Here is a 26,175-nt window from a genome sequence, read left to right as displayed (position 1 = left end):
GAGAGAGAGAGAGAGAGGGAGGGAGAGAGAAAGAAAAGAGAGAAAGAAAGAAGAGGAGAGGAGAGGAGAGAGAGAGGGAGAGGGAGGGAGGGAGGGAGAGAGAGAGAGAGAGAGAAAGAGAGAGAGAGAGAAAGAGAGAGAGAGAGAAATTATGCTCCACATACTATGCTAGAGATTGAACTCAGGACCTCATGTTGGAGAGTCCAGTATTCTATCCACTGTGCCAACTCTCATCCTGCATTAATAATTTTTCTTAAGTCCACAGCTGTTTTTGAATAGATTGAAACTAAAATTGTAGGCACACCTTTTTTCTGATGAGTTGGTTTTTTTTTTTTTTTTTGAAACGTCTTTTTATTTACTTGGAAATGCAGAGCACGGCTCAGCTATGGCTGATGGTGATGCTGAGGAGATGAGGAGAGAGCCTGGCCCTTGGCTCGCAGGCCTGGCGCTCCACTCCTGCTGCTATTTCTGAGGCTTCAATCTATGCCCGTTTTGCTGAGGGAGGACTGACCTCCTATTTCATAGCTCATGCTATTGACAGTGTAGGTTCAAGACCTGAAAGCAAACCAAGATGTTTCTAACAAATTTAAGAAGCTTCCACTTAAAAACAAAGTCCACAGAAGTTTCAGAACCAGTTCAATTTTGCAGAGATAATGAGAAGTAAAAGTACTAAGTGGGCGTCGGGCGGTAGCTCAAGAGGGTTAAGCGCACATGGCGCGAAGCGCAAGGACCGGCCTAAGGATCCCGGTTTGGCCCCGGCTCCCCACCTGCAGGGGCGCCGCTTCACAGGAGATGAAGCAGGTCTGCAGGTGTCTATCTATGTCTTCCCCTCTTCTCTCCATTTGTCTCTGCCCTATCCAACAACAATGACAGCAATAACAGTAACAACAAGGATAAACAACAAGGGCAAAAAAAGGAAAAAAATAACCTCCAGGAATAGTGGATTCAAAGTGCAGGCACCGAGTCCTAATAATAACCCTGAAGGCAAGGAAAAAGAAGGAGAAGGAGAAGAAAGAGGAGGAGGAGGAGGAGGAGGAGGAGGAGAACTAGAAGAAAACAGCAGCAATTACAGAAGTCAGACCTCCCACCTTCTGCATCCCACAGAGAGCTTTGGTCCATGCTCTGAGAGGGATATTGAATAGGGAAGCATCCAATGGTGGGGATGGGATATGGCATGCTGGTGGTGGGAATTGTATTCCTCTTATCCCACAATCTTGCTGATCATTATTAAATCACTATTACTACTACTACTACTAATACTAATAATTAGTAAGTTGAAAAATAAAACACAAAGCAGAACTTGGACTGGATATGATGTATTGCACCAAAATAAAGGACTCGGGGAGGGAGGAGGGTTCAGGAAGAGGAGGAAGAAGAGGAGGAGGAGAAGCAGGAGGAGGAGAAGCAGGAAAGAGGAGGAAGTGATTTTAACTACTAAAATATTTCAATAATAATTTACATGAAATATTGACAGATAACAGGATTAAAACATTAGGAAAAGAATTCCATTATCTATACATACATAAATTATATAAATAGTGTATTTTGTCATTAATAACAGACTTTGAAGACATTTTTCCCCCAAGAGACAATAATATATCTAGCATAAATTAATGCACTGTAGTTTTTTAGAATTTATTTATTTATAAAATGGAAACACTGACAAGACCACAGGGTAAGAGTGGTACAATTCCTACCACCAGAACTCCGCATCCCATTCCCCTCCCCTGATAGCTTTCCCATTCTCTATCCCTCTGGGAGCATGGACCCAGGGTCATTGTGGGATGCAGAAGGTGGAAGGTCTGGCTTCTGTAATTGCTTCCCCACTGAACACGGGCGTTGACTGGTCGGTCCATACTCCCAGTCTGCCTCTCTCTTTCCCTAGTGGGGCAGGGCTCTGGGGAATCAGAGCTCCAGGACACATTGGTGGGGTTGTCTGTCCAGGGAAGTCTGGTTGGCATCCTGCTGGCATCTGGAACCTGGTGGCTGAATGAGAGTTAACATACAAAGCCTATTGAACAATCTCAAAGGAAACTCCTGTTACTGGGGCATCTTGGACTAAAGGTCCCTCAGTCATATAGGCCTTCATAAAGTAAAGGTCCCTCAGTCATGTAGGCCTTCATAAAGTAAAGGTCCCTCAGTCATGTAGGCCTTCATAAAGTTGAGGAGAAAGATGGCTCAGAGAATGTCAAGAAAGTAGTAGCTTTTAGGGAACAATAACTGTGGCCGGGCGGTAGCACACTTAGTGCGAAATGCAAGGACCTGCAGGGCGGTTGCTTCCAAAGCTGAAGCAGGTCTGCAGATGTCTGTCTTTCTTCCCCTCTCTGTCTTCCCCTCCTCTCTTGTTTTTTCTCTGTCCTATCTAACAATAACAGCAACAACAATGATGGTTGAAGAAAAGATGGTCTCCAGGAACAGTGTATTAGAGGCCCAGTGATAACCCTGAAGCAAAAACAAACAAAAACTGCTTTCTTTAAGAGAAGATCATGAGGAAAACCAGTTTTTGATGGAAAACCATCTCCACCATTTACATAACCCACCTTTTAAAAGCAATAGCTTCTATTCTAGGCTATTTCCTGAGAAAAATCCAGAGGTCTGCTTTATAGCACCTTCACTGGGATGTACTGAGATAGAAAAAGATAACAAGTTGTTACTGCATGTGTTATTAATGGCTTCCCTGCCTGACTTAATTCTCCTTTATCAGCACCACACATAGTAGCTGATGCTTTCATTTTTTAGAAAATAAATCTTTTTTTAAATGTATTTTTTTAAAAAATTTATTTATAAAAAGGAAACACTGACAAAACCATAGGATAAGAGGGGTACAACTCCACACAATTCCCACCACCAGAACTCCGTATCCCATCCCCCTCCCCTGATAGCTTCCTTATTCTTTATCCCTCTGGGAGCATGGACCCAGGATCATTGTGGGATGCAGAAGGTGGAAGGTCTGGCTTCTGTAATTGCTTCCCCGCTGAACATGGGCATTGACAGGTCGATCCATACTCCCAGTCTGCCTCTCTCTTTCCCTAGTGGGGCAGGGCTCTGGGGAATCGAGGCTCCAGGACACCTTGGTGGGGTTGTATGTCCAGGGAAGTCTGGTTGACATCATGTTGGCATCTGGAACCTGGTGGCTGAAAGAAGAGTTAATATATAAAGCCAAACAAACTGTTGACTAATCATGAACCTAAAGGCTGGAATATTGCAGATGAAGATTTGGGGTCTCCGTTTTGTAGATAGCTAGTAGGCCTATTTTAGTTATATTCCAAAGGGCCCAGGACTATATTATTATTTATGTTTTTTTTCCCTGAGCCTGACATCTGACATGCAGGTGGACCCAGGTTATTGTCTGAGGAAATAATGTCATGGCTGGAAGAAAAAGGGCTAGAAAGTTGTGTCAGGGGAGAGAGTAGCTCCCAAATATGGGAAAGGTGTATAAATACTGTTGATTTGCTCTGAGGCCCATATTCAGAAAATTCATCTTAACAAAAATGAAGAGGAATAACTCTTGATTTGAAAGGACTACTGTTCATTCGTTGTGCTGCTGATCTTTCACGCATCACTGAAGTTTAGCTTTTACTACAACTTGCCTGGAGAGGACTGTGCTAGCGGTCATCAGAAGCTTAGAATTAAGTTCCGTGCGGGAGGGAACCGACCATTAATTATAGAGTTCCTGAGAGCCTGCCAGACTCTTGTTTACCTTTATGTATTTGTTTTGCTTCTTTTTGCATGTTCCTGTGGTTAAATTCTCCAGAATCCACATGAGTGAACTAGTTGTTTTTCAACGCTTTACTTATTTCAATAGGCAAATCATGCCTGATTCCATCATTTTGTTCCTAAAGGAACCAAGGTCATTTTTTTTTTTTTTTCTTCACAGTAGATTTCTACGGGCTACATAACCCTTAACTTTTTGTATCCAGTCCTTTGTCGGTGGCCACTTAGGCTGTTTCCACTCTTTGACATCTGTGACTAACACAGCTATGAATACCCGGGTGCACATGCCCTTCAGTTTCTGTAAACCTGAGAGCAACTTTACTTCATATTTGAAGGGTGAATTAGCTGAGTAGAATATTCATGATTGGCAATTCTTTTTTTTTTTGTTGAACTTTATTTTGTTGGGAGGTTAATGGTTTACAGTATCATCTTTAACTCCCCCCCCCCCCCCCCAGGTATCATCTCATCACCCCTTGACAGGTGTCTAGAAGTAACCCTTTTCCTTTTTCCTCAGTCCTTTGCTTTGGTGTAATAGACCACACCCAGTCGAAGTTTCACCTTATGTTCTCCCAGCCAGTTTGTGGTGGTGCAGGGGACTGAACCCAGGACTACAGAGCCTCCGGCATGACAGTCTCTTTGCATAACCATTATGCTATCTACCCCACCCCCTGCCAGACTTTTAAAGTAGAAGTAACACAAGATAGGAAGATTTTATGCTATGCCCAACCTCCAAACTTTTTTTTTCTTTTTTTTAAAGTTTTTTATTTATAAAGTGGGAACACTGACAAGACCGTAGGATAAGTGGGGTACAATTCCACATAATTCCCACCACAGGAACTCCATATCCCATCTCTTCCCGATAGCTTTCCCATTCTCTATCCCTCTGGGAGCATGGACCCAAGGTCATTGTGGGATGCAGAAGGTGGAAGGTCTGGCTTCTGTAATTGCTTCCCGGCTGAACATGGGTGCTGACAGGTCTTTTCTTCTAGCGTTTGCCCTTCTTCCATAGCCAGTCAACAGCGTCAGGTTGAGCCTGATGTAAAGACCTCCTTTGAATCTGGAGAGGTGGCAGTTGTTGACTATGTGGGTCATTGTCTGGAGTCGCAGGGTACTTTCAGCCTTTTTTTTTTTTTTTTTTTCTTTAATTCGATGGGACAGAAATTGAGAGGGGAGGGGGATATAGGAAGGGGGGGGGCGCCTGGCGTTATGCAGCGGGTTAAGCGCAGGTGGCGCAAAGCGCAAGGACCGGCATAAGGATCCCGGTTCGAGCCCCCGGCTCCCCACCTGCAGGGGAGTCGCTTCCCAGGCTGTGAAGCAGGTCTGCAGGTGTCTGTCTTTCTCTGCCCCTCTCTGTCTTCCCCTCCTCTCTCCTTTTCAAAAAGACAATGACAGAGAAAGACAGCTGCAGATCTGCTTTACCGCTTGTGAGGTGACCCCCCCCCACACACACACCCTTGCAGGTGGGGAGCGGGGGACGGGGGCTCGAACCCGGTCCTTTTGCTTAGTACCGAGCACCCTGAGTCCTGTGTGCGCTTACCCGGGTACGCCACCGCCCGGCCCGACAAGTTGCAGGGAACTTCCCCGCGGAACCAGGCACTTCGGGTGCCCGGGGGTCTGGGGGGGACTCGAGCGAACTAGGATGCTGATTTCTCCCCCAGCACCCCTGGGGGGAGGGTCCGGATCGGGGCGCCTCTTCCAGGCAGGCCGCGGCACCTGGCCTGCTCCCGGGACAGGCGCCCACGAGCGCGGAAGTGGCGGCTCCGCACTCGCGGGGCTGCGGGACGACCGGGCGGCCGGGCCGCGCTCCTCCTCCACTTCCTCCGGCGCGGCCGCCCCGCCTCCCGCTCCGCCTCCTCCCGGGGCCGCGGGCGCTCGGCCGGGGACAGCCGCTCGGGGCCCCGCACTGCCCGGCCGGAGCTGCGGCGCGGAGAGCCGTCCCCGCCCGGAGCGCCCTGCTTCCCCGGAGCTTCCCCGGAGCTTCCCCCCAACTCTACCCCCAGCTCCCCCCCCCCCCCGGCTTCCCGGGAGCCCAGCGAAGCCCGCAGCTCGGGGCAGGCGCAGGCCGCGATCGGGTCCCGGGTCCCGGGCTTGGCGCCTCGGGGAGGCGGCGGCGGTGCCGGGCTGTGCGCCCCGCGCTCCCCCCGCGATGGCCGCCCGGCTGCCGCTCCTGCTGCCCGGACTCCTGCTGCCTCTTTGCGGCGCCTTCAACCTGGACGTGGACAGTCCCGCCGAGTTCTCCGGCCCCGAGGGCAGTTACTTCGGCTTCGCGGTGGATTTCTTCGCGCCCAGCGCGTCTTCGTGAGTGGCGGCGCCGGGGAGGGAGCGGGTTCGCTCGGTCGCTCGCTCGGTCGCTCGCTCGGTCGGTCGGTCCCTTCCCCACGGCGCGCCCCCCACTCCTGGGAGGGACCCCAGTCTCCCGCACCTTCTCGGGCCGCTGCGTTTCTGGGGAGATGCAAGATTTCCCGTGCCGCTCCCACCCGGAGCCCTCCCCTTTCTCTTCTTGGAGGGATTGTTTGGAAACGGACCTGGGCTTGAAATCAGGAGAAAGTGGGGCATCGAGAGAGCCGGATTTCAGAGACCCTCCCGCCTGCCTCTGCCAGGAGTTCAGACCGTGCGCTTCATGCCCGAACTGCCTTCCCCCCTCCCCGGATAGTCTTAACAATACTCTTTTTGAGATTCACAGATTCGTCCTTTTTCCATACTCCCTAAACAGGTCCCCCTCCTAAAAGTCTGATCCTGTACCTTCTCCTCTCTCTCTCTCTCTCTCTCTCTCTTTCTGTCTTTCTCTCTCTTTCTCTCTCTCTCCTCTCTCTCTCTTTTTCGCTGACATTCTTATTTATTTTTCTTTCTTTATGGAGACATTAATGGTTTACAGTCGACAGCAAAATTCAATAGTTGGTACATGCATCCCGTTTCCACGTAACAATACAACCCCCTCTAGGTCCTCTTCTGCCATCCTGTTCCCAGGACCTGAAGCCTCCCCCACCCCACTCCCAGAGTCTTTACTTTTGGTGCAGTATTTCTCTGACTTTCTAAGGACCCTGCTGTCATAGTTAATTCATCTTGCCTTCTCTCTGGGGCGGTCAGACTTTTTGCACATTTGAGGGTGAACAGATGAATGTGTCATCTGTTCTTTTTATAGTGATTCATGATTTAGGTCATTGTTCAGAAAGAGCGAGGGTGTTTGCTGTGTTTTCCTTCCCCGCAGGTCTTGGGAGCAATGCAGGCTGTAAATTGTGTTTTCAGATGGCTAAGTTTCTCGCAGGGCAGAGGCAATCCGGGTTTGTAGCAGCATAATTGTCGTTACTGGATTAAAAGTTGTCTGACATTACCAAACACTGACCGCATTTTCACCACCCCACCCCCATATAAGCGGTTGAAATACTGACTTAGTACTTTATGTGCTCACTGGGTGTCTTCTGATGTTTAAATCTTATTTTCAGTAGGGAAAAAACTGTCCTTAGGAGTCTTTTTCTCACATTATGGCTTGTAACATGTATTTGTTTTTACATATTAACAAGACAGGGCCATTTTCAACTCATACACACCTAATTAGAGAATAATTTAAATATTTTTCTATGATAAAGCACTCACGGTTCATTCTTAGGGTCCTTCTAAACATTTTTGGACATTTTGGTGACAACTTTTGCAGCAATAAATAGACTGAAAATTGTCAGTGAGAAGTAGACTTTCTTTTTAGGGAATTCTTACTTGGTTAAAACTTCAGGGCTTTCTTTAGGACCTGAACACAGATTTTCCAATCTGATAAAAATAATCATTAGCAGACACTTATCACAGGGAGATGAGAGATCGTAACCATGTGTCTATAAATGTACTGTAATAGACTCTCCCAGTAAACAGAGAGAGGGAAAAAAATCTTTAAATTTGGGCAGTGTGTACTGCCTTCTCCTCTGAGTTAATAATTGCATTAACCTTTTATTTTTAAAGGACTTCTTTTTGTTTCTGAATATTTTAAGTGTCTGTCTTTTGTGCCCAAGGATTTTCTTTTAGATTTATTTTGGAATATTATTTGTTTATTTATTTTAATGAGAGATATATGGAGAAAGAGACAGTCAGACACCAGACCACTGCTCAGCTTTGGTTTATAATGGTGCTGAGGATTAAACCTGGAACGGCATGACTATGAGGCCTTGGCTTCACTCCATGACACCACCATCACCACCACCACCAGAGTGAGAGAGAGAGAGAGAGAGAGAGGGAGAAAGAGAGAGAATGAATCTACTTTAAATAATTACTATTGTTGTTATTATTTTTTTAAACCAGAGCACTGCCTAAAGTGAGGGCTTCTGATCATGTCAGGGATTTAACCTGGGATCTCAGAGCCTCAGGTCAGAAAGCCATTTGCAAAAATATTAAGGTCTTTAAGATACATTTTGCATTAATATATTTATTTTTTGTTGTTGTTATAGTCGGTGTTGGATAGGACAGAGGGAAATGGAGAGAGGAGGGGAAGACAGAGAGGGGGAGAGGAAGACAGACACCTGCAGACCTGCTTCACCACCTGTGAAGTGACTCCCCTGCAGGTGGGGAGCCCGGGGGCTCGAACCAAGATCCTTACACCGGTCCTTGTGCTTTGCGCCACGTGCGCTTAACCGGCAGTACTACCGCCTGGCTTTCTAATATATTTCTATATATTAAATTCCTGTATATTATTTAAACTAAGGAGAAAATCCTTATGAGATGAGTCAGGTTTGAAATGAAAAAAAAACTTACAAAAATTACATTAAAGAATAGACGTTAACATTCACATTTCTTTCTGTATGTAATACTTAAAGTGACTATATAGCAAAATTTATATAGATTTAAAGGTCATATACAGGCTTAGGAGGGAAGTCATTTTTTTTCTTGTGAAGAATAAGAGAGAGTATGTATAGATATTTGCCTTTAGGGTTATTGCTGAGGCTCGGTGCCTGCACTACAAATCCACTGCTCCTGGAGGCCATTTTTTTCCCCTTTGTTGCCCTTGTTGTTTGTCGTTGTTATTATTATTGTTGTTGTTAGATAGGACAGAGAGAAAGAGAGAGAGAAGGGGAAGACAGAGAGGGAGCAGAGAAAGACAGACACCTGCAGACCTGCTTCACGGCTTGTGAAGCGACTCCCCTGCAGGTGCGGAGCTGGGGGCTCAAACCGGGATCCTGATGCCGGTCCTTGTGCTTTGCGCCACCTGCCCTTAACCCGCTGCGCTACCGCCCGACTCCCCTGTCTTCTCTTTCTTTCCAAGTCACACCTATACCTATTACTGTCTCTCCTTTTTTCCTCTTCTCTCTCCGGGTGCTGATGGAGTTCGAGTTCAGAGTCCTCTGGTCATCTTCCCCCCATCATTCCCTCCCCATTGGGGGAGTATGGGCCAAAATTCTTTTCGGGGTGCCAAAGGTGGGAGTTCTGGCAGATTGATCCATACTCCTAGCCTGTTTCTGTCTTTCCCTACTGGGGTAGGACTCTGGGGAGGTGAGACTTCAGGACACATTGGTGAGGTCGTCTGCCCAGGGAAGTCAGGATGGAATCTTGGTAGCGTCTGCAACTGGGTGGCTGGAAGGCAGTGAGATATAAAGCAGTATAAATAAATGATGAACAGGAGCCAAACAGTAAGAACAGCGCAGATGAGAGTAGGGATCTTAGCGTGTAAAGAATCAGAGAAGTCCACATTCGGTATGTTCGTAGTGGTTTACGACTTTCATAGATTTTGCTTGAGCTTGGTAGTTTACATGAAGTTGGACAAAAATGTCTGAGAAGATGGTGTCAGAGTTGAGAATGGGGCTCGAAAGTTGGATTAGGGCAGAGAATATCTCCCAAATGTGAAGAAAATCTATGAATAAAATGAACTGTTTACCCAATCCACCTGACCCACAGCCCATATACATACATATCCATATATATAACATGTGTAAATAAATACCATTTTCTATATATTTGACATATATATAAAAGTATATTTAACACAGGAGCCTGTGTAACTTATGAGTTCCTGTCAGTCTGAGTTCACACCTTCACTTCCTTTTTTTTTTTATTTTTTAATTTTTTAAAATTTCTTTATAGGGGAATTAATGTTTTACATTCAACAGTAAATACAATAGTTTGTACATGCATAACATTTCCCAGTTTTCCATATAACAGAACAACTCCCACTAGGATCTCTGTCATCCTTCTTGGACCTGTATTCTCTCCACCCACCCACCCCAGAGTCTTTTACTTTGGTGCAATACGCCAATTCCATTTCAGGTTCTACTTGTGTTTTTTTTTTCTTTTTTCTTCTGATCTTGTTTTTCAACTTCTACCTGAGAGTGAGATCATCCCATATTCATCCTTCTGTTTCTGACTTACTTCACTCAACATGAATTTCTCAAGGTCCATCCAAGATCGGCTGAAAACGGTGAAGTCACCATTTTTTACAGCTGAGTAGTATTCCATTGTGTATATAGACCACAACTTGCTCAGCCACTCATCTGTTGTTGGACACCTGGGTTGCTTCCAGGTTTTGGCTATTACAAATTGTACTGCCAAGAACATATGTGTACACAGATCTTTTTGGATGGATGTGTTGTGTTCCTTAGGATATATCCCCAGGAGAGGAATTGCAGGATCATAGGGTGGGTCCATTTCTAGCCTTCTGAGAGTTCTCCAGACTGTTCTCCACAGAGGTTGGACCCATTGACATTCCCTCCAGCAGTGTAGGAGGGTTCCTTTGACCCCACACCCTCTCCAGCATTAGCTGCTGTTCCCTTTTCTGATGTGTGACATTCTCACAGGAGTGAAGTGGTATCTCATCGTTGTCTTTATTTGCATTTCTCTGACAATCAGAGACTTGGAGCATTTTTTCATGTGTTTCTTGGCCTTTTGGATCTCTTCTGTGGTGAATATTCTGTCCATGTCCTCCCCCCATTTTTGGATGGGTTTATTTGTCGTCTTGTTGTTGAGTTTGGCAAGCTCTTTATATATGTTGGTTATTAAACTCTTATCTGATGTATGGCATGTAAATATCTTCTCCCATTTTGTGAGGGGGTCTCTTGGTTTGGGTGGTGGTTTCTTTTGCTGTGCAGAAGCTTTTTAATTTGATGTAGTCCCATAGGTTTATACTTGCCTTAGTCTTCTTTGTAATTGGATTCGTTTCATCGAAGATGTCTTTAAAATTTATGCGGAAAAGAGTTCTGCCAATATTTTCCTCCAAGTATCTGATAGTTTCTGGTCTAACATCCAAGTCCTTGATCCACTTGGAATTTACTTTTGTATTTGGTGAAATACAGTGGTTCAGTTTCATTCTTCTGCATGTGTCAACCCATTGTTTCCAACACCATTTGTTGAAGAGACTCTGCTTTCCCCATGGAACAGTCTGGGCCCCTTTGTCAAAGATGAGATGTCCATAGGTGGGGGGCTCACCACTTCCTTTTTAAGTCATGTCCACACTGGTTACCTGTCCCATTTCCTAGGCAGCGTTTAATTTCTTCCCCATGGGCATGGTGAACAGGGTGCAGCAGCGTGCCTGTGTTGTAGTATTCCTGGCTATCAGGCCATGTGTCTGTGTCTGTCCCTGTCCCTGCACTGACCCCAGCAAGAGGAACCAGGGCATCACTCTTGTCCTTTCCATACCAGGATTGAACTTGGGACTTCATGTTTGAGAGTTCAGTGCCTTATCCACTGTACCATCTGCTAGACCACCCACCATTTTTATTTCTAAGAATTAACGGCACAGTGGTTGGATGGTGTCTCATCTGGTTGAGCGCACATATTGCAACTGGGCTTCAGGCCTCTGTCCTCCACCCACAGAGAGAAAACTTCTCAAGTGGTGAAGCCGTGCTGTAGGTGTCTCTCTCTCCTCTGTCTCCCCTTTTCTCCTTCTCTCTATTCAAATAAATAAATACATGTTTTAAAAAGGAATTAATGGAATAATTTTTTTATTCTTGAAATGTAAATTATACACTTCTCATTTTATATCTCTATAGATTTATATTTTATGTAATGCCCTAATGAGTAATAGTGGGTTAGAATTCTTGCCTTTTTCCTTATTAAACATTGATGAAGCCTTGCTTATAGTTTCTTCCTGTTCCTTTGACCACCCCCCCCCCCCAAAGTCAAAGGTGTGTGTGAGTGTCCTCTGGTTGCAGAAGGACAGTGCAGTTTTTCAATCCCAACTTTCTGTTTGTAACAGGTAGAGGATCTTCCTTCCTTTCTTTCTTTCTTTCTTTCTTTCTTTCTTTCTTTCTTTCTTTCTTTCTTCTTTTCTCTTTTATGGTGGAGCTGGGCATTGAACCTGGGACTTTGGAGCCTCAGGAATAAGTTTCTTTACATGCCATTATACTATATCCCTCCACTCCCCCCCATTTTTAAAAAGATTTCTTTCTTTTTTTTTTTTTTTCCCCCTCCAGGGTTATTGCTGGGACTTGGTGCCTGCACTAAGAATCCACTGTTCCTGGAGGCTATTTTTTTTCCCCTTTTGTTGCCCTTATTGTTTATCATTGTTGTTATTACTGTTGTTATTATTACTGTTGTTGGATAGGACAGAGAGAAATCGAGAGAGGATGGGAAGACAGAGAGGAGGACTGAAAGATAGACACCTGCAGACATGCTTCACAGCTGTGGGGAGCCGGAGGCTTGAACCGAGATCCTTATGCTGGTCCTTGTGCTTTGAGCACCTGCCCTTAACCTGCTGTGCTACCGCCCACCTTTCTCCCTTTAAAAAGAAACATTTTATTTAAGGTGGAGGGTGGAGGAGACAGCATAATGGTTATGTAAAAGGTCTTTCATACCTGAGGCTCTCAAGTCCCAGGTCAAAATGTCCAGCACCACCATAAACCAGAGTTGATCAGTGCTCTGATCTCTCTCTCTCTCTCCAGGTAGAGGACTTTTCAACTAGACTCCTCCCTGACTGTATCTTCAATATAAAAACTTCCCACTTCCTAACAGCTGTGGAACATTGCTCCTTGACTAATCCATTTTTACTTCCGTGGAACTGAAAATGAAATCTCTTTCCTCCAAAGATGCCAGTTACACCTCTGTTTCTATTAACAGTGCTGTCATTGTCTCTGTTACCCTGGAAATAATTTCATATTCCTCCCTCTCATTTTCTATTTTTCTTTTATCTTTCCTACTGTACCCCCCTAATATTAGTCAGTGATTAGTCACCAGATTGTAGGTCTTAGAAATTCTTCCTTTTAACACCTCTTACATCCTTCTCTACCTTGCTTTTCTACTCCTGTCTTCTGGTTTCAGCTCCATCATCTCAAGTGAAGCCTTTGACATTCAGATCTTCACCCCTCTGCTCATCTTATGTATTTCTGATCATTTTCTTTTTCAAAGTATCTTTTTGGTCCTGGTACTCAGCTATTAATTTTCCTCAGTATTGCTTCTCTGGCTACAGAGATGGTCCGAACCCACTCTAGATTGGTTAACTGCATGTACTTTTTATTGATTAATATTTGTTTCCTTAAATGTGTGTATGAGAATGAACACAGGGCCTCATGCATGAGTGATTTCTATTCATGAAGAAGATAGGAAGAAAGAGAGAGAGAAAGAGAGATAGAGAAAGGGAGAGAATGAATTAGACATCACTTTGGTACGTGTGTTGCCAGGGATTGAACTCAAGACTCACGCTTGAAAGCCCAATGCTTTATTCCATGTGCCACCTCCTGACCACGTTTTTTAAAATTCTTAGAGGAGGGAGGAAGGTGAAGAGGGAGGGAGGGAGAGAGAGAGAGACAGAGACACCAAAGCATAGCTCTACCACCCTGGAGCTGTCCACAGCCTCTGGGCTTGTACCCAGACCTTCAAACTGATAAGACTTGTGCTCTACCCTCAAAGTCACCTCTTGGTCCTCCACTGCATGTGTTTTCAAAAGAAGAAAAATGTTTAAGAACAAATTCAATCACAAGTAAATCTGAGAATGAAATGACAGCCCTGAAATAACATTGTCTTCGCCACATTTCTTTCTATATACGTATTTGATCATTTCAGATGCTCTTTTTGGTGAGTGCCCCTTGGCCAACCCAGAGTCCCAGATATATTAAATATGTTTTATCTTGGAGCAGTGAGTGCTGAGAGCAGCCAAAGCACTGCCTTCATTTCGAGGGTTTAAAAAAATGTACTTGTCATTGCTTGGCTGGTTGCCCCTCCTTGATAGTTAAAGTCACATTCCCTGAAGGACGCTTATGAGGGGGGGGGGGAGAGAATGAGAGAATGGGAGAGGGAGAGAGAAGGGGAGAGAGACTGGAGTAGAGAGAAGGAGAGAGAGAGAGAGAGAGATGGGGAGAGAGACTGGAGTAGAGAGGAGAGAGCGAGAGAGAGATGGGGAGAGAGACTGGAGTAGAGAGAAGGAGAGAGAGAGAGATGGGGAGAGAGACTGGAGTAGAGAGAAGGAGAGAGAGAGAGATGGGGCGAGAGACTGGATTAGAGAGGAGAGAGTGAGAGAGAGATGGGTAGAGAGACTGGAGTAGAGAGGAGAGAGCGAGAGAGATGGGGAGAGAGACTGGAGTAGAGAGGAGAGAGCGAGAGAGAGATGGGGAGAGAGACTGGAGTAGAGAGAAGGAGAGAGAGAGATGGGGAGAGAGACTGGAGTAGAGAGGAGAGAGCGAGAGAGAGATGGGGAGAGAGACTGGAGTAGAGAGAAGGAGAGAGATGGGGAGAGAGACTGGAGTAGAGAGAAGGAGAGAGATGGGGAGAGAGACTGGAGTAGAGAGAAGGAGAGAGAGAGCGGGAGAGGGAGAGGGAGAGAGAGAGACTGGGGTATCACTTCAGTTTATTTGTTGTGCTGGGAGCTTGTGTAGACAAGTGTGGCTGTCTGTCTTCTGCCCCACTTCCCATCTCCACCTGGTTGGCCTTTCTGATCCACTTGTCAGCCTCTCATTTGCCCTTACTCACATTCCTCTGTCACCCCATCCAGACTTTCCTTTGACTTTCCTTTCCTCCCAGCGAGTTGTGGTGCAGTGGGTTAAGCAAGGACCGGCCTCAGGATCCCGGTTCGAGCCCCCGGCTCCCCACCTGAATGGGGGGGGGTGTCACCTCACAGCAGTGAAGCATGTCTGCAGGTGTCTACTTTTCTCTCCCTCTCTCTGTCTTCCCCTCCTCTGTCCACTTCTCTCTGTCCTATCCAACAGCAACCACAGAAATAACAACAAGGCAACAAAAGGGAAAAAATGGCCTCCAGGAGCAGTGGATTTGTGATGCATCAAGCCCCAGTGGGGGAGAGAGGGAAAGAGTGGAGGGAGTCGGGCGGTAGCACAGCGAGTTAAGCGCAGGTGGCGCAAAGTGCAAGGACCGGCCTAAGGATCCGGGTTCCAGCCCCGGCTCCCCATCTGCAGGGGAGTCGCTTCACAGGCAGTGAAGCAGGTCTGCAGGTGTCTGTCTTTCTCTCCCCCTCTCTGTCTTGCCCTCCTCTCTCCATTTCTCTCTGTCCTATCCAACAGCAATGACATCAATAACAACAATAATAATACAAGGGCAATAAAAGGGAATAAATAAATATTAAAAAACCTTAAAAAAAAAAAAGAGTGGCAAGGGGAAAGTTTTCCTGTTCCTGATGCTGATACTGAGAAGAGTCTGTTAGGAGAAAGTTGCAGGCACATGAAGTTAAATTGTCCAGCATGAAGTTTTCTTTGCTAATCAGGGAAATCTATTAGCCTTAATTAACCCTGTGTACACTCCAGCTGTCATCACTAGTGGGAAGTATTTGGAAACAGTTATGTTCTTTCTACTCTTTTTTTTTTAATTCCTCTTGAGATCATGCAGTTTACTTAATTGGTAGCACTTGCTGAAAACTGAACTAAGGAAACCCTTGTGAGGGATGGGTGGTAGCGCACGGAGCTAAGCGCACACAGTGCAAAGCGCAAGGCTCCCCACCTGCACTGGGGGGTCGCTTCACAAGTGTTGGTGAAACAGGTCTGCAGGTGTCTGTCTTTCTCTCTCCCTTTTTATCTCCTCCTCCTCCTCCTCTCTCAATTTCTCTCTGTCCTATCTAACAAGAATAATGGAAAAAATGGCCACAGGAGCATTGGATTAGTGGTGCAGGCACTGAGCTCCAGTGATAATCCTGGAGGCAAAAAACAAAAACAAACCCTCTTAAAAACAGATTTTTAACTTTCACAGTTCCTATCTTAATAATCGTTGCCTTTAGTTGATCATCTTGAGTATTTGTGTAGTGCTTTCTGTTTTTTTCCGAGTTTGCTTTTAATCACTATCCATACTCAGAAAATGTCTTTGGGTAGTTACAGTGGACATTAATGAAAGAGAAATTTATTAATGAGAGAGTGGAGGGAGGAGAAAAAGAGAGAGAGAGAGAGAGAACCAGAGCATCACTGTGACCCATGCTGGGGCTAGAACTCAGGACTCCATGCTCGGGTGTCCAGTGCACTGCACCACCTCCTGGGCCACCGTAGTGGGCATTGCTATTTACGTTGAGTAGCGGCGCGATCTGGGGCTCAGTTCCAGTGATGATTATAACATGTAGTCCCAAGCTGACCTTTAGACCTGCTGCTTATGTCACAGATACTTCCCCTGGTCTGGAACTCTTCTTCCTGTACAAGTTGTAATAGACTTTCATTAAACATAATTACATAAACTTCAAGAAATGTATATGCCAGACTTTTTAAAAATGGTTTTTAAAAAAAAAGGGTGCGTGACCAGGTGGTGGCGCACCTGGCTAAGCGCACATATTACAATGCGCAACAACCCAGGTTCAAGCCCCGGGTGTCCATCTGCAGGGGGGAAGCTTCCCGAGTGGTGAAGTAGGGCTGCGGGTGTCTCTCTGTCTCTGTATCTTCCCCCTACCGTCTTAGTTTCTCTCTGTCTCTGTCCAATAATAAGTACATAAAAATACTTCATGAAAACAATTTATTTTTATTTTTAAATATTTATTTATTTATTAATGAGAAAGATAGGAGGAGAGAGAGACAGAATGAGATAGCATTCTGGTACATGTGCTGCCGGGGATTGAACTCGGGACCTCATGCTTGAGAATCCAATGCTATATCCATGTGCTACCTCCCGGACCACAGTGAAAACAATTAAAAAAAAAAAAAAGGAAGGAAGAAACTCGCCATCCATAAAGGCTTATTATTATTTTTTTACATTTAATGTGTGATGCTTTTATATTCCTTAATTTTCTCATATATTGTCATTTAACTTCCTGTATTCTTTTTCCTTTTTCTGTTTTTTGTCTCCAGGGTTATTGCTGGGGCTTGGTGCCTATACCACAAATCTCTTGGTGGCTATTTTTTCCCCTTTCATTGTTGTGGTTATTATTATTGTTGTTTTTTAACTTCCTGTATTCTTTCTTGTCTACTGTTGATTAAGTTTTCTCTATGTAAATTCCTTCATCGGATCTAACATCTATTGGCTTTACTTTATTCACCTGTTTTTCATTTTCAAAAATGTTCTAGGATAGTCTTAAAAATAACTTGAAGTATTGTATTCTCTGTTGAATGTAAAACATTAATTCCCCAATAAAGAAATTTAAAAATATTAAAAAAAAATAACTTGAAGTACCATGTTGTTGTTTTGTCCAAAGAATTGTTTCCCAGCCTCTCCCCTGCCCCCACCAAGCTGGCATTTAGAACTATACAGTGCTCACACATTCCTTTCATATTATTCTAGCATTCAGTGGCATTTTACCAATCTGCAGGACTGCACATGAAGCTGTGCTTAGGAAGGCTTGATGAACGCCCTTATTAGCACGTCTAATTACCGTCATTTCATGCCTATAATGTGCAAATGGTCTGAGCAAAAGCAGCAGCCTTGTTCCTGGTCTTATCCATGTGCTGCGAATGGAGTGGAGTTTTCATTCAGAACTTTCCTCCTGAGCCCCCTTATTTCTGTCTTCGCTGAAGGCTGGGCCCCTTAACCACTTTCCAGCCCTCTGTCTTACAGTGCCTAGTGAAGAAAATGTCTAAAGTCAAAATGAAGAAGAGAGATTTTTGTATCAAGATTTTGAGCATAATTTAATAATTGTACTTTTTTTTTTTTTTTTGGCCTTCGGGGTTTTCAAATAATGTTACATTTAATGCAGGATGAGCCCTACATTCTGGACTGATTTGGGGTAATGGAAAGGGGCTATTTTATAATTAAGTCATAGAACTACTGAATAATCCAGACAAAAATTCATAAAAGCTTCTGTAATGTGCTGTGTGATGGCGGTCCAGACGTGAGTTTTGCTGTTTCGAGGCACGTTCTGAGAAATAGCCTTTCTGTCTTCATCCCTTGGAACTGGTCATAACCCGCAATACTAAATTGCATCCATATCTGTGCCGATTTTGTTTATTCAGACATGTTTTTCCTCCCACCTCCTGAAGGTCAGTGCTAATTTCTCCGGCTTCTGGTAGTGCTGGGGATTGAAAGACTTTTTGCATAACTACTCTGCTGTCTCCCTATAACCCTAGGCCTTTTCAGGTTAACAGAGTAGATAGAATTATTTGTTAGCCATTTCTGCCGTAGAAAAGGTGGTTGTGACTTTTGTCCTGCTTTCCAGTCTTAACCACCTTTCAGCCACCAAGTTGCAGACTATGACTCCATCCTGACTTCCTTGGGCGGGCGGCCTCACCAGTGCTGCCTGGAACCTCACTTCCCCGGAGCCCTGCCTCACTAGGGAAAGATAGACACGGGCTGGGAGTGTGGATCCACCTGCCACTATTCATGTCCATCAGAGAAGTAATTACCTTCTACTGCCTGCACCCCAAAAAGAAATTAAAACAATAGAAGTAAACCAGACAGGGTTCTGTATCCCCATTCCACTAGGACCCAAAGTATTTGTTACGAGGAATCTTGTTTTTTTATACCATCAATGAAAGGGAAGTGAATCTGAAAAATACCAGAGGAAGCCAGGCACAGTTTGGTTTATTTGAGAGAGAAGAGGACAAACAGGAATGACACTTGGAAGGAGTAGTAGGTGTAGGAATGAACTGGAAAGGAAGGGAAGGCAGGACCACTGGAAAAAAAATGAGGGAAAATTAGATCTAGGTAGGTAGTTACAGAATCAGCCTGTGTGGGTGACCTGCGAGAGGACTATTGCAATTTCCAGTGGAGGCAACGGGACACAGTACTCTCATGATGGGAACTATATGCAATTATACCCCTATTATTTTACAGTTTTGTAAATCAATAATAAAAACGAAAAGAAAAGGTGGTGGGGCTGGGTGGTGGCATACTCAGATGAGCTCACATGTTACAGTGCACGAGGACCCGGGTTCAAGCCCCGGTCCCCACCTGCAGAGGGAAAACTTCATGAATGATAGAGCAGTGCCTTGGATGTCTCCCTGTCTCCCTCCTTCTCTATTTTCCCCTATCCCTCTCATTTTCTCTCTGTCTCTGTCTTTTAGTAAATTATATATGGATTTTTAAAAATTATTTATTTTATTTACTTATTCCCTTTTGTTGCCCTTGTTGTTTTATTGTTATAATTATTATTGTTGTTGTCATTGTTGGATAGGACAGAGAGAAATGGAGAGAGGAGGGGAAGACAGAGAGGGGAGAGAAAGACAGACACCTGCAGACCTGCTTCACCGCCTGTGAAGCGACTCCCCTGCAGGTGGGGAGCCGGGGTTCGAACCAGGATCCTTATGCCGGTCCTTGTGCTTTGCGCCACCTGCGCTTAACCCGCTGCGCTACAGCCCGACTCCCTATATATGGATTTTTTAAAAGGTTGTTGTGATGATAACAGTTGCTATCTTTATACATGAGTGGGTGTGTATGTATCTATTTTTTTTTTTAATTTATTTGTGGGCAGGGGTAGATAGCATAATGGTTATGCAAAGAGACTCTCATGCCTGAGTCTTCAATGTCCCAGGTTCAATCCCCTGCACCACCATAAGGCAGAGCTGAGCAGTGCTCTGGTAAAAATATAAAAATAAATAAAAAAAAAAGATTTATTTGTGTATTAACAAGAGAGGAGGAGACCCAGAGGCTCACTGGGGGATTTACGATGCCCTGTCCAATTTAGGACCTCAATGCACCAGGGGTGTATACTGTGTACCTTCAGGGCCCCAAGTGAGGACTTTCTTGTTCATAACCTTATATTTCTTACTTTTTTTTTTTTTTGGTGAATGAAAGCTAAGTTGACTTCATATCCAGAAACATTTGGCTATGAAGAGAATAGTGTTGGTGTTTTGCTGGTGCCAGCTATGACTGCATAAAACCTTTATTACTCAGGGTGTGGTCTTGCTGGGAGGCTTCTTCATTCTGACTAGGAGTTTGAAGATAATCTTCAGCGAGCTGTGTTCCTGCAAACCACCCAGATAGAAATGAATATGGCGGGAGTCGGGCTGTAGCACAGCGGGTTAAGCGCACGTGGCGCAAAGCGCAAGGATCCCGGTTCGAGCCCCCGGCTCCCCACCTGCAGGGGAGTCGCTTCACAGGTAGTGAAGCAGGTCTGCAGGTGTCTGTCTTTCTCTCCCCCTCTCTGCCTTCCCCATCTCTCTCCATTTCTCTCTGTCCTATCCAACAACGACGACATCAATAACAACAGTAACTATAACAACAATAAAGAAACAAGGGCAACAAAATGAAAATAAATTAATAAAAATATTTTTAAAAAAGAAATGAATATGGTCCAGAAGAAATGGAGTTGAAATCAATACATGAGCGCTGAAATGAATGTCTCACGTGTTTAAAATGCAGATTTGTTCATGATCTCAACAAAAATGTGGAGAGCGATTAAGTATTTCCTCTGCTGGTTTATCTGCTTGCTATAGGGGCGGTGGGGGGGGGGGGGAAGGAAGAACCAGAGCGTCTCTCCATTACTGTGGGACCAAGGTGTCGGCTTGAACTTGGGACCTTCTGCTTGAGAGTCCAACGCCTTAGCAGCAGAATTTAAGTTTAGTAAGAGAATGAGATGAGAGTGATAGAAACATTTATTGGGGGATTTCTTTGTTCTTTTTATTATTATTATTATTATTTTGACACCTGCAGACCTGCTTCACCGCCTGTGAAGCGACTCCCCTGCAGGTGGGGAGCCGGGGGCTCGAACTGGGATCCTTAGGCCGGTCCTTGTGCTTTGCGCCACCTGCGCTTAACCCGCTGCACTACCGCCTGACTCCCTGCTCTTGGGGGATTTCTGTATTGAACTGTATCCTTTTGTTGGCGCTTATTTTTTTCTAAGCATTTTCTGTACTTCCTTTTTTAATTTATTTCTTTATTGGGGAATTAATGTTTTACATTCTACAGTAAATACAATAGTTTGTACATGCATAACATTCCCCAGTTTTCCATATAACAATACAACCCCCACTAGGTCCTCTGTCATCTTTCTTGGATCTGTATTCTCTGCCCCCCCACCCCCCACCCCAGAGTCTTTTACTTTGGTGCGATACACCAATTCCAGTTCAGGTTCTACTTGTGTTTTCTTTTCTGATCTTGTTTTTCAACTTCGGCCTGAGAGTGAGATCATCCCATATTCAGACATATTTCACTTAACATGAATTTTTCAAGGTCCATCCAAGATCGGCTGAAAACGGTGAAGTCACCATTTTTTACAGCTGAGTAGTATTCCATTGTGTATCTAGACCACAACTTGCTCAGCCACTCATCTGTTGTTGGACACCTGGGTTGCTTCCAGGTTTTGGCTATTACAAATTGTGCCGCCAAGAACATATGTGTACACAGATGTTTTTGGGTGGGGTGTGCTGGGTTCCTTAGGATATATCCCCTGGAGAGAAATTGCAGGATCGTATAGTAGGTCGATTTCTAGCCTTCTGAGAGTTCTCCAGACTGTTCTCCACAGAGGTTGGACCCATTGACATTCCCACCAGCAGTGCAGGAGGGTTCCTTTGACCCCACACCCTCTCCAGCATTTGCTGCTGTTACCTTTTCTGTGTCTGACATTCTCACAGGAGTGAAGTGATATCTCATCGTTGTCTTTATCATTTTCTGTACTCCTTTCTCCCTTTATCTCCTAAATATTACTCCTCAGAACTCACTGTGTGACTATCTTGCTAGTCTCTCTGAATCCTCTCCTAGCCTGAACTTACTCATCTGAGTTTTTTGTTTGTTTGTTTTATTTTGTTTGTTTGTTTGTTTTCACTCAGAGCATTTCTCAGCTCTGGTTTATGATGGTGCAGGGATTGAACCTGGCACTTTGGAGCTTGAGGCATGAGAGTCTCTACATAACTGTTATGTTATCCATGCCCACCCTTGAGTTGACATTCATAATGAATTGTCTTTTTTTTTTTTTTTTTAAGATTTTATTTATTTATTAATGAGGAAGATGGGTGGAGAGAGAAAGAACCAGACATCACTCTGGAACATGTGCTGCTGGGGATCAAGCTTAGGACCTCATACTTGAGAGTCCAAAGCTTTACCACTGCGCCACCTCCCAGACCACTTTTTTTTTTTTTTTTAAATTTACCAGAGCACTGTTCAGCTCTAGTTTATGGTGCTGCAGGGGACAGAACCTGGGACTTTAGAGCCTCAGGCAATGGTTTGCAGACCCATTATGTTATCTACCCTGCCCAACTAGTTCTCTCTTTCCATAGTGCTCCAAATTACCACTTAGGCCTCTCCAGGACATTCACACTAACATGTTGTTGGAAATGTCATGAGACATTTTTTTGCATAGAAAATAAAAAAAAAACAAACTATGCCATGACTTTCCCCACAGCCCAATAAGTTTTCGTTTTCACGTGGACGTTTCATCCACCTTCTGTTTCTTTTGGACTTTTGTCGCACAATTGGTGGCTCTTGAATGAAACCCCAGCAGACTCTAATCAGTGCGATAATCTTCCCTGCTCTTCTGACCAACAGGCTGTAGACCCGAGATTCTCACCCCCCCCAAGTTTGATCAGTTTGCTAGGCTTGTTCACAGAACTCAGAACATTGGACTTATTAGACCACCAGTTTATCATTAAAAAATATACAACTAAGAACAGTAACGTGGAAAAGGCAGATGGGAAGGGTAAATGGGAAGCTTCATAGACTTTCTATACTTCCTATGCAGAAACTTTTTGAACTCCATCCTTTTGGTTTTTTTCTTTTTTTTAAATCTGTTAATTTATTTATAGCTCAGAGATAGAAATCAAGAGGGAAAGGGGAGCTAGAGAAGGAGGAAGAAAGATACCCGGTGGTCTGGGAGGTGGCATAGTGGATAAAGCATTGGACCCTCAAGCATGAGGTCCCGAGTTCAATCCCCAGCAGCACATGTACCAGCCTGATGTCTACTTCTTTCTCTCCCTCCTCCTATCTTTCTCATAAATAAATAAAATCTTAAAAAAAAAACTTTAGGGGAGTCGGGCGGTAGCGCAGCGGGTTAAGCGCAAGTGGCGCAAAGCACAAGGACCGGCATAAGGATCCCGGTTCGAGCCCCGGCTCCCCACCTGCAGGGGAGTCACTTCACAGGCGGTGAAGCAGGTCTGCAGGTGTCTGTCTTTCTCTCCCCCTCTCTGTCTTCCCCTCCTCTCTCCATTTCTCTCTGTCCTGTCCAACAAGAATGACATCAAGAATAACAGTAATAACTACAACAATCAAACAACAAGGGCAACAAAAGGGAAAAATAAATAAATATTAAAAACTTAAAGAAAAAAACTTAAAAAAAAAGATGTTGAAAAGTGCCCCACCTACAGCAGGAACGCTTCACAAGCGGTGAAGCAGGTCTGCAGGTGTCTCTCTCTCTCTCTCTCTCCCTCTTGATCTCACCCACCCCTCTCAATTTCTCTGTCTTGTGAAATAAAACAAGAAAAGAAAAAAGAAAGAAAGAAGCAACGGGAAGAATGGCCACCAGGAACTGTGGATTCATAGTGCTAGCACCAAGCCCCTTCGATCATCCTGGTGGCAATAAAAAAGAGGAAAGAAATTGAAAAGTGGTCCTCTTCTTTGACTAGGATTTGTATCCATGTAACCATGACGCTGGATCATGTGTTAGTAGGATGAACACACGATTCTGAATCATGTTCGTGTAGATGTGAAGACCAGAAAACATGACTTCAGCCGGTGATTTTTAATAAATGCCGTGAACAGTTTCAGGAAAATTGATTTTTCTTCCTAGATTGTAAGGTAATCCCTCCCCTCCCCCTCCGTGGTGCCATCTATAATCTTGTCTTCCCTTTTGTATTTCAGCAGAATGTTTCTTCTGGTGGGAGCGCCCAAAGCAAACACTACCCAGCCTGGAATTGTGGAAGGAGGGCAGGTCCTCAGATGCGACTGGTCATATAACCGACGGTGCCAGCCCATTGAGTTTGACGCAACAGGTAAACGCTCTTGTAGTGAGTGGTCTCTTCTCTTTTATCACTTGTTACATATTTTTAATTTTCAGTGTTTTTTTTTTTTTTTTTTCTGGGCCTCCTTTGCATTCAGATACACTGGCCCGGCAGCACCAGCACAGCACTCCCTTGTGCTGCTGGAAATCATCTTTTTTTTTTTTTTTTTGAAAAGCACTTGCTTAAGTTTAAATGTAACCGTTTATTTATTTTGTGTTTACTCATTAAAGATAGAGACAAAGGCAGAGAGAGTGAAGTAGGCCACAACATTGAAGCAAAGCCACAGACTCTCCAAGGGAGCTCTTCCACAGAAAGAAAAAGATACCCTCTCAGTGTGACTAACCATTTAGGAAAATAAGACGTATGAGCACTTTACTTTTTTTATTTTTATTTATTTATTTATTTTTAATTTCTTTACTGGGGAATTAATGTTTTACATTCAACAGTAAGTATAATAGTTTGTACATGCATAACATTCCCCAGTGTCCCATATAACAATACAACCCCCACTAGTCCTCTGTCATTCTTCTTGGACCTGAATTCTCCCCCCACCCCACCCCAGAGTCTTTTACTTTGGTGCAATATGTCAATTCTTTTTCTTTTTCTTTTTTTTTTCCAGAGCACTGCTCAGCTCTGGCATACGGTGGTTCAGGGGATTGAACCTGGGACATTGAAGCCTCAGGAATGAGAGTCTCTTTGTATAACCATTATGCTATCTACCCCTGTCCTACAATAATTCTATTTCAGGTTCTACTTGTGTTTTTTTTTTCCTGATCTTGTTTTTCAACTTCTGCCTGAGAGTGAGATCATCCCATATTCATCCTTCTGTTTCTGACTTATTTCACTTAACATGAATTTTTCAAGGTCATCCAAGATCGGCTGAAAACGGTGAAGTCACCATTTTTTACAGCTGAGTAGTATTCCATTGTGTATATAGACCACAACTTGCTCAGCCACTCATCTGTTGTTGGACACCTGGGTTGCTTCCAGGTTTTGGCTGTTACAAATTGTTCTGCCAAGAACATATGTGTACACAGATCTTTTTGGATGGGTGTGTTGGGTTCCTTAGGATATATCCCCAGGAGAGGAATTGCAGGGTCATAGCGTGGGTCCATTTCTAGCCTTCTGAGAGTTCTCCAGACTGTTCTCCACAGAGGTTGGACCCATTGACATTCCCACCAGCAGTGCAGGAGGGTTCCTTTGACCCCACACCCTCTCCAGCATTTGCTGCTGTTACCTTTTCTGATGTGTGACATTCTCACAGGAGTGAAGTGACATCTCATTGTTGTCTTGATTTGCATTTCTCTGACAATCAGAGACTTGGAGCATTTTTTCATGTGTTTCTTGGCCTTTTGGATCTCTTCTGTGGTGAATATTCTGTCCATGTCCTCCCCCCATTTTTGGATGGGGTTATTTGTCGTCTTGTTGTGGCATATGAGCACTTTAGATCTGCAGGGCAAGCGATATTTTATGATTCTCTCTCTCTTTCCTTTTTCATTTTCATTTTTTTTTGGCTCCAGGGTTATTGCTGGGGCTTGGTGCCAGCACTAAAAATCCCTTGCTTTTGGTGGCAGTTTCCCCCAATTTTATTGGACAGGACAGAGAGAACTTGAGAAAGGAGGGGGAGAGAGAGAGGGAGAGAGAGACTCCTGCAGACCTGCTTCACCGATCGTGAAGCATCCCCCCCTTGCAGGTGTGGAGGTGGGGCTCGAACCCTGGCCCTTCTGTAGGTTGTTGCGCTTATTACTGCGTGTGCTTTAACTGGGGTGTGCTATCACCCAAGCCCCAGATTTTTTGCTTATATATGTTTTCTCCTATAAGAGTATCAAGATGACACTGTATTCTCATTGCTTCAGTTCTAGGCTGATCATCAGTCTCGGTCTGTGGAGCTCAGGAAGATGTCGTAAAATATTTTGCATCTCTTCTGAGATATGGGAGATTCTTGTCTTTTTTTTCTTTTTTCTATTCACAACATTTCACATGGTTGAACAGTGTGGCAAATAGACTCCTTTGTCCTAGATGCAAGTACACACAGATGTATATCTGTCTTAGATCGCACTGCCAAAAGCAGTTGAGGGATGTTTTATATTTGTACAAGTTTCATTGAAAACTCTTTTTTTTTTAAAAAATTTTTTTATATTTATTTTATTTATTCCCTTTTGTTGCCCTTGTTGTTTTATTGTTGTAGTTATTATTGTTGTTGTCGTTGTTGGATAGGACAGAGAGAAATGGAGAGAAGAGGGGAAGACAGAGGGGGAGAGAAAGATAGACACCTGCA

The 26,175-nt window shown here is 44.3% G+C and overlaps 1 protein-coding gene and 1 long non-coding RNA gene across 2 annotated transcripts in view; one reads left to right on the top strand and one right to left on the bottom strand.

Moving 5' to 3' along the window:
• Positions 1-1,682: 1,682 nt before the first annotated feature.
• LOC132534307 (uncharacterized) lies at positions 1,683-5,375 on the bottom strand. Its single transcript, XR_009546030.1, has 3 exons — positions 5,134-5,375; positions 3,007-3,134; positions 1,683-1,986 (listed from the first exon to the last, which is right to left on the bottom strand). It is a non-coding gene; the product is annotated as an uncharacterized LOC132534307 (long non-coding RNA).
• A 439-nt stretch (positions 5,376-5,814) lies between these two features.
• The window catches only part of ITGAV (integrin subunit alpha V), a 108,712-nt gene continuing 88,351 nt past the window's right edge, over positions 5,815-26,175 (top strand). The window contains exons 1-2 of the mRNA XM_060178282.1: positions 5,815-6,012; positions 23,758-23,888. Of these exons, the coding sequence (XP_060034265.1) occupies positions 5,861-6,012; positions 23,758-23,888 (283 nt within the window). The 5' untranslated portion in view covers positions 5,815-5,860. The remainder of the gene's footprint in view (positions 6,013-23,757; positions 23,889-26,175) is intronic.

This window comes from Erinaceus europaeus, chromosome 18 (genome assembly GCF_950295315.1).
Source record: "Erinaceus europaeus chromosome 18, mEriEur2.1, whole genome shotgun sequence".
Taxonomy (NCBI): domain Eukaryota; kingdom Metazoa; phylum Chordata; class Mammalia; order Eulipotyphla; family Erinaceidae; genus Erinaceus; species Erinaceus europaeus.
The sequence above is the reverse complement of the archived record's forward strand: the minus strand, read 5'-3'. Positions and strand labels throughout refer to the sequence as shown.